General features: G+C 49.8%; 1 protein-coding gene across 1 annotated transcript in view; it reads right to left on the minus strand.

Moving 5' to 3' along the window:
- The window catches only part of LOC104540418 (Golgi integral membrane protein 4-like), a 21,709-nt gene extending 14,848 nt beyond the window's left edge, over positions 1-6,861 (minus strand). The window contains exons 1-4 of the mRNA XM_010184224.1: positions 6,675-6,861; positions 3,408-3,482; positions 2,546-2,595; positions 863-916 (exon numbers count right to left, since the gene is read on the minus strand). Of these exons, the coding sequence (XP_010182526.1) occupies positions 863-916; positions 2,546-2,595; positions 3,408-3,482; positions 6,675-6,861 (366 nt within the window). The remainder of the gene's footprint in view (positions 1-862; positions 917-2,545; positions 2,596-3,407; positions 3,483-6,674) is intronic.
- Between the last annotated feature and the right edge of the window lie 1,212 nt (positions 6,862-8,073).

An 8,073-nucleotide genomic window follows, 5' to 3' on the forward strand; every position in this document is an offset into this window, starting at 1 on the left:
CCCCCCCCCAATAAAAGGCAGCAAGAGAAAGGGAGCCAGGACGAAATGCTCTCACTGTCCCCTTGAGACAAGCAAACCAGAGCATTCTGCTCAGGCTGCAGTTGCTATGAAGAGGAACATTACTATTGCGAAGCGTTCCCAGAATCCGCAGTGCTGGATAATACCCAAGAGACAGAACTGTACTTCCCTTTTCTCCAAGTTTGAATCCAAAAGCCAGGCAGCTGGAGGTCCAGCTCTGCTCAGGAAATACAACCCAGTGGTGCTAAGGGTTGCTGGAACCCAGCCCTCTTCTACATCCGCAGATTAAATTACCGTTTCACTGCCAGTGCTCTAACGAAAAACATTTAAGAACCACCGTCACCAGCCATAATAACACTGCTCTAACAAAAGCAAACTTTGCCATCAAGATAACGCTTCAGGTAGAGCACGCGATAAGCTGCAAGATGCTGTAAACCACCCCCTCTGAGCCACTCACATGGACTGGAATACATTATGTCAGCCCAAAGGGCAAGCTACAATGAATAGACCTATTTTCATGCTAAGAGACCCAGAAAAGAGCACGGTGGACAACAGAACTCCTGCTCGATAAACTGCACAATGAGTGCCATTGAAATGAGGTACAGGTGAAGGCTGTAACGTGATACAGAGCCCCACAGAATAAATAGGAAACTCCCATGAACCTGAATAGTCAGGAAGGAACACAGATCAACACCACTGTGTGGTCTCCTCCCTCCGTGCTGGCAGCAGCTGCAGGAAAACCCTTGGTCTCTCCTAGGCATCGCCAGTGAGCAAAAGCACCAACTCTTTCCAGGGAGCATTCTTTAATAAATGGTGAATAAGTGAAACCAGACCCCACCCTTACCTTCAGTATCTTGTGCTGGGAACTGAGGGCCCCGTATCTGTTCATAGAGTCTTGCTGGAAAGAAAAAGATTGAACAGTGCCATTAGAGCTCAGGAAAACCTAAGGCAGGGAGGAACACACAAGCACCTGCCTAATAGCAAGTTCCCACTGCCCCTTCACACGCAGGCGCACACAGCAACCAGGACCAAGGCCACCAAGGTGACCATCAGAACACACAGCCTGAGCACAGCTAGAAAAAAATACCCCTTTCCAACCAAGCCAGCCACCAGCTAATTAATTGCACTCTCTTGATTCACATTCAGAGTAGCTCTCCCCAGTCTTCAGCTCTTTATCTAGGACGGGCCCAGCGCTGAAAGCGCTTTGCACAGTAAAGCCCTCCCCAGAGCGGGCTGAGCACTCCTGCAGCAGCTGAGGGGGAGGCAGATAGCACCAGAGCTAAGGCTTTCGCCTACACACAAAAATTGCACCATTTAACAAAAAACTGATCGCTGAGCAATTGAGTGAGCCTCAAGCAAACTCCAGTACCTAGGTTCAGCTATGAAACCAAGCTCAGCTGACACAAACCAGCAGCAGAGAAGGATTTACACATATCCACAGAGGGGTCCGTACCAGTTTATTACATCTGCTTATGCCTTGGTCACATCCTTACCCTTTGTCCCCAGGGCACCATTCTTCACTGTGGCACCAGCACCTCAACATGGCCAGTGTGAAAGCCACCAGCCACCCGTGCTCAAAGGCTGCATCCCCACACCAGTAGTGGCACCCGCTCCAGCTTTTCCCATTACATGCAGTTCTACAAACATCTGCTGGGATCTATGTTTGTGTAGCTTAAAGCAGCACGGCTGAGGCACTAAGCAGCACCATGGAACTGCAGACTAAGCACCGTGCAGACATTTCCACTATAACCCATAATTTAACTTATATGATACATACTCAGTAGAGTATGAAATATTACCAGCAAATGAGCACAAATTGCACGGGAGCTGCCCAGAGTATTAGAGTATTCAGATATTCATCCACGAGTTTGTTTCTGTAACAGGATGGCATTCACCCAGAGATGAGCAGGCTAAAAGCAATTCCTCTTCTCCAGCATCTCATCAAGAGATGCTCTAAGGAATAACACCAGCCTGAAAACTTCAAGTGAATGGGACAGACTGTAGCCCAGGGATGCGGCTCATCCTAACCCTCACTGAGGAGCCCTCCTTTTCCCTGCCAAATGAGAAGTCCACAAGCCTGTGGAAATCATTTGACAATCCTTGGAGACTGAAAACAAAGGATATGCTTTCCCCAACAACACCATGGCCTTTCTTCTCCATGTTCCCTGTGGCGTGCCTTGCATTCAGCTTCCCCAGGACTCTTCCGTGCCACAGCACAGCAATTCTCTGTTCTGACTGCAGCACAGGGCTCCCTGCTACATCAGGAGCTGACAATCAGGTCATCTGCTCTATCACACATGAGAGAGTAGGCAGAGTAGCTCCAGCACAACACGGTCTTTCCCTAAGACGAAGCAAATCCTCACACACCAACAGCCTTGCAAGGTGGAGTCAGCCAAAGTTCATCTTGTACCATACACACTTGGTCTTTCACGCCTTCCAGACAGCAACACCAGCCTCATGACTGTGGTGGTACTAGAAAGGTCTTTTATTACACACACACACACACAGAGGAATAAACCTTACTGACCTTCTCCTTGTTGAGAGCTTCCTGAGCTTCTAACTTATACACTAAAAAATCTAGAAATGGAAGGAGAGAAGACAATTTAGTGAGCTTGAACAGGGATCTGTTCTGCATTTAAGTGGGGGGAAGGAAGGGATAGCCATGATCAAACTGGAAAAGCAGTGCTATCCCTATTTAACCAGCGAGAGCCTGAGTTGCTAAAGCCACTTGGGTCTAGGAACACAGTGAGCTGGACTATACTCCTGCATTTCTGCTCTGAGCACTGCAACCCTCCCATCTCATTCCCCAGAGAACCTGCACTATACATTTCTTGAAATACCTATTTTAACAGAGTTTAATGAATGTCAGGCCTGAATTGGGAAATTACGTTTTATTTTCTGAGCACACACGTCATTTAATGTGAGGACACGTGGCTTGAGAAAGCAGCTGGTAAAATACCACAGCTTATTCATGAGGGCTGCAGAGATACTGGGAGTCAGCTCTTAGGAAGGATTTATCACAGAAGCAAGTCCCATGGTTTTCAAACTTGGTGCTCTTCTAGTCCCTCCCCAGGAATTTCACAGTGGAGGTGTTAATATTGCTTGCCGAATTTAAGCTGCCAGACAAGCTCCACTTTTCTTAGTTATCATTTCCTCATCAGAGACCCCAGCCCATGGACCACCAGCTGGAAGCCACCCAAATACCAACCAGATCAGCTAACTATTCTCAAAATACAAACCAGAGAAGAGTCTTATCTGGGGGACATTCAGGAGCATCCACACGTGGCCCTGAAGGCAGAAAACACTTAGCACACCACACACACATCTCCCCATGGGACAACTGGAGGGTTGGCTGACCACTGCTGTGCCACCCATGCCAAGACACTCACCTTCCTTGGTCTTCTTGTGTTCCCCTCGCTCCTTCTGCAAGGATCGTTCTAGCCGGGATCTGTGCTCGTACACAACTAGGGGAAGCAGAACAGGCAGAGCATGAGATAAACCCTGACGTTTCTTCCCACAGAGTCTTCTCCCCAAAACACACCTCTTGCAGATCATGCAACCAGGGACACAAGTGGACCTCAAATCCTGCTGTGGACCGGGCCAGCAAGTGCCCGAGAGAGTAGACCTGGGCAAATGAGCCTTTCTTCTTTTGAATAGCCTGCATCACTCTGCATTTCTAGGCTTAAGCCCACACGTAGAACACATGCAGATACCCCATGTCCTGAGCAATGAAAGGACAGGCCCAGCAACAACAAGCTGTTTGCACTTCTTTGTCAACTGTGACCAGATAAAGTCTGGGGCAGGGTGGGGACAGCTGGACTGGAAACAATGGAGATTCCTGAGATACACACCGGTCTCATCCTGTGAGTGTTTGTTTTGGAGTCCAAGCTGTGAAGCCCAGGAGATGGATTCAGTGGCTAAACTGTATATCTGCAGGCCAAGTCCACCATCAGGCTCAAGACAGCCAGAGCCTTCCAGGTCATCTGTTCTGTAACGGCATCAGCAGCACCCAGGAGAGATTTTCTCCCCTTCCACAACCCAACCATGGCCCTTAACTGGCCCTCAGGCCACTAAGGAGAAGCGAGCCAAGCAGGTCCCTCTCCAGTTACACACAAAAGAGCATCTGTACTCTGCACAGGAGGTGAGAGGGGCAAGGGATGAGGCTGCTTCCTACAGCAGACACATGACAAATGAAAAAGTGCCAGAGAAGCTTCCTGATGGATGGTGGTTTTAATCCACTCTGATCTTTGAATGCTAACCAAGAGCTCTCCATGAGTCACAGCACTCGGCTGCAACAGGCTCCTCCATATCCTTTCTGCAGAGATCTCCACCATGCCAGAATGGCACTGGGCAGCAATTCAGAGGGGAGGGGTGATAACAGAAACTTGCCTCCAGAGCCAACATCTCTGGGGACAAGTCCTGCCACGACGCAGTCTCCAAGAAAATGAACAAAGTGGGATGGTATTTGCACGCATAGAACAAGTGCTAACCCATGCCTTGTTGAACTCTTGCCAAGCCAAGAGCCCCAAGTGACACACAACAAGCCAGCATGGGGCAGGGATAGAGCCCAGAGCCCTGACTCCCCTCTCTCCTGTGCTCAGCACCAATGCCCTGCAGGGAGCAGCACCGCAAGTCAACAGCGTGAGAGCAGCAGCCGTATGTGCAAGATACCGCTGCGCTTTGAGACTTCCATGTGCATGGCTCCTGTCTGCCCATCGCCAGGCTTCTCCCACCAGCCCAATCCAAAAAGAAGCTTTGCCTTTGTTAAAATTGTTGGACAAGTAACTGTCTTCTCAAAATAAAAAGGGTATCCATGGCAACAACTGTATTTAGGAATTGGAGGACTGACAGAGGGTTAGAAACCCCAGCAACAGGCTACAGCTCTGCCATTCAAACATATTTGGGTGAAAGAAAATATTATGAGCCTCAGTTGTTTGCTTGAGCCTGCTGTTCCCAAAACTGGGGTTCCCTGAGGCTACCATTGTCATCTCATTCTCTGAAGATCCAGCCCCTCTCTCCAAGAGAAGCAGGAGATGCTGACACACCAGTAAGGAATGTGGGCTAACTTCTGCCCTGCTGGTCTTCCCATCTCAGAAGCACAGGATGCAGGTGGAAATTGTGGCTGAGATTGTGCAACACTGTTAGGAGCTGTAGCTGTTTGAGTGCCTTGTGAAAGAGTAAGTGGTAATGGAAACAAAACGAGGTAATAGCAGGGAACCTAAATACACCAGATCAACTCATGAGATTCTCTCTCAAGGCAGCGTGCTTTAAAAAAAGTCAAAGAAGACACACACCATACTCTGCTTTCCCAGTTTACAGGTAGAAATACACAGCCCTGAGCACAGGCAGCATATGTACAGCGTTACATTTGCATCACAGCACTGCACACAAAAGCACCAGCAAAGATTTAACCCTTAAAGACACATATGTTGAGTCACAGATCTGCAGAATACCCAGCAATACAGGCTATAGAAATAATCTCACTGGGTATAGCAGGTCAAAACAGATACTCTGTGCTGGATTTTAGCCTGAGGAAGAGCTCTCGATTTAAACACTATAACCTAAACACACCTGTTAGAAGAAAAAAATTATGTTAATCTCTTGCCCTTGAGTCACCACAACCACAGGCAAACAACATTTTGTCCACAGAAAATCCATTCTGTGGGGACTCCAGAACCAACCCATCCTCCAGCATCACACTCACAACTGCTGGCTACCAAAGAGTGAGTTCCCACCAAACCTCTCCACAGGGAGCTCAGCACATCCCTCTGGAGACTTCAAATCTGGTGACAGGTGCTGGAAATGTGGTTTTGGCAGACACAGACTGCAATGATAGACCAGGCAAAACTGATAGAGTTAAGTAGTCGAGTGACACATGTCCTCAACCTTCCCCACTGAGGTTTTCCATGGGCTAAAAAGTCCTTCTCCCACAGTTAGACATTTGTATACGGAGGACAAATGAGGGGGAAATAAACATGTTATGCTTCCGGTCTTCTGGCAGCTCCTGCCAGACGAGCCAAGCACTGGTCAGCAGGCTCAGAAAAGCCAATTCTTCCTCCTCATCCCTCCTTTTTAAATGCTGCAGCACAGAGCTCCCTGTCAGTTCCAAACAAGCTGGCAAGACTTTTCTAGTCACAGAACAGCCTCTTGAGAAGAAGGGTTTGTTTCCTTGCAGAGGCAGTGGGCAGTAAGCAGTATAATGACAAACTTTACCAAAGGACCCCCTGCCTCTCTATTCACTTTCCGGACAGATGCTCCTGCAGGCTGGAGAGTGGAGCCGCATCTCAGAGCCTGCCCAGGCAGCCTCTCTAAGTCCTGTTTGCATTTTCACTGCTTCACATTCCGAACGACACAGGACTGGCCTTTACGGCCAGAGGGATCAGGGAGAAGAAATGGAATAGACGTGACGCAGCTGAACTCGCCAATCCAGCACACGCTGTTCCCCTCGCTGCTGTGAGCAGCGATTCAGATGTAAGGCTATCCTAATTCTAGGCTGCAAAAGGGGGAAAGAAATAGGCAACAGCATCTTCCTGGAGCTCTTTAAGGCTAAAAGCTGAACCAAAGGGATCCTGCTTGTCGCTGGGCTAAGCGGCCAAACCTCCAGGAGGTGATGTTGGGAGAGGGGTGGGTGCACACACACGGAGCGGGGCACTCACCTTGGAGCTGAGCAGACAGCGCTTCTTGCTGCTGTTTGTATTTCTGGGCCAGGGCTTCGGCGCTCCGCACCTTCTGCTGCAGGTGACTGTACAGGAACGCTCCCGAGCCCAAACACGCCACGGCCACCAGGCAAAACGCGCTCTGCAGGAGCCCCTTCTGCCTCCTCGAACACATCCCGGTACCCATGGCGGGGCCGGAGATAAGCGATGCAGCCCTGCCTCCCCGGCGCCGCTAAAGCATCTGATTATCCTCCCCCCCCAACAGCCCCTTTTCCTCCACAAATTCGCAGATGTGATCCAAGTCTCGCCTTCGCTCTTTTCCAGCCCTCAGAGAAGCGGCAGTCGCTCCAGGAAGGTTTTATTCCTCATTGCCCAGCGGAGAGAAGCGCAGCGCGGCAGAGGGGGCCGGGAGGAGCAGCCGGGGCGGGGAGCGGCAGCCGCATCCTTCAACTGCGACCCGTTCTGGGGGTCGGGGCTGCCTGGGCGAGGGGAACCGGCGGAGAGGAGGAGGAGGAAGAGGAAAAGTTTTGCTTCCCATGTCCCATATTCGCCCCTCCCATCCGCAGCGGGAGGGGCAGCGGGGCCCCTCCGAAAAAAAGCCGACCGCTCTCCGGGACATCCCCGGCTGCAACCGCTCTGGGTGCCCCGGAGAGCGGTCCGCTCCCCCCAAGGAGACCCGCTACTACCAACCCCTCCCACGGCTTTGTTTTCCCCTCCCTTTTCTGAAACCAGCAGCCAAAACCACGGCCTCTGTTGCTAACGGGAGGCGGATGAGGGATACCTGCGTTAATTAACAAGAGGGAGATCTTTAAAGTATTTATTTGAAAGGTTACAGGTTTTTTTTAAGAGCAGTAGTTTCTGCTCAGGAAAACGTGAGCTGATAAAAGCATGTGGATAGTACAAAAAGTTAAAAAAAAGGTGTCTTTTTAAGTAAAAGTGTAAGATGAATTACACTTTTTCAAGGTGTTTTAGGCTGCTGTTGCCTCCCTTGAGTGACTTCACGTGAGCTGTTGTCTTCTTGAGCCCGACTTGGTTTATCCCGATAGGTGATGTTGTTAGCAGACAGGAACAGAACAACCCTGCTTCGTGGGACAGACAAAGCTTTCTGGAGCCTTGCCCATGCTCTGAGCTTGGATCTATTTAAGACCCCCACGTTTATAATGAATCCTGCCTGCACCAGCAGCCTGGCTGTCAGGTTGGCTCATCTCTTATCTGAGCTCACAAGGATGCTTCCTCCGCAGTTCTGCCAAGTTTCATGTTTCAGGCGTCTGGGGAATAAGCAACAATCATAACAATTAAATCCTCAGCAGCAATTCCCCTCCAAGAATCATGCACGGTTTTACAAATGTTAATCAAATTAGCTTTACAGTAGTGCTGAGAAATAGCTGAATGGCATTCC

The sequence above is a fragment of the Mesitornis unicolor genome, unplaced genomic scaffold (assembly GCF_000695765.1).
Source record: "Mesitornis unicolor isolate BGI_N332 unplaced genomic scaffold, ASM69576v1 scaffold17335, whole genome shotgun sequence".
Classification (NCBI taxonomy): domain Eukaryota; kingdom Metazoa; phylum Chordata; class Aves; order Mesitornithiformes; family Mesitornithidae; genus Mesitornis; species Mesitornis unicolor.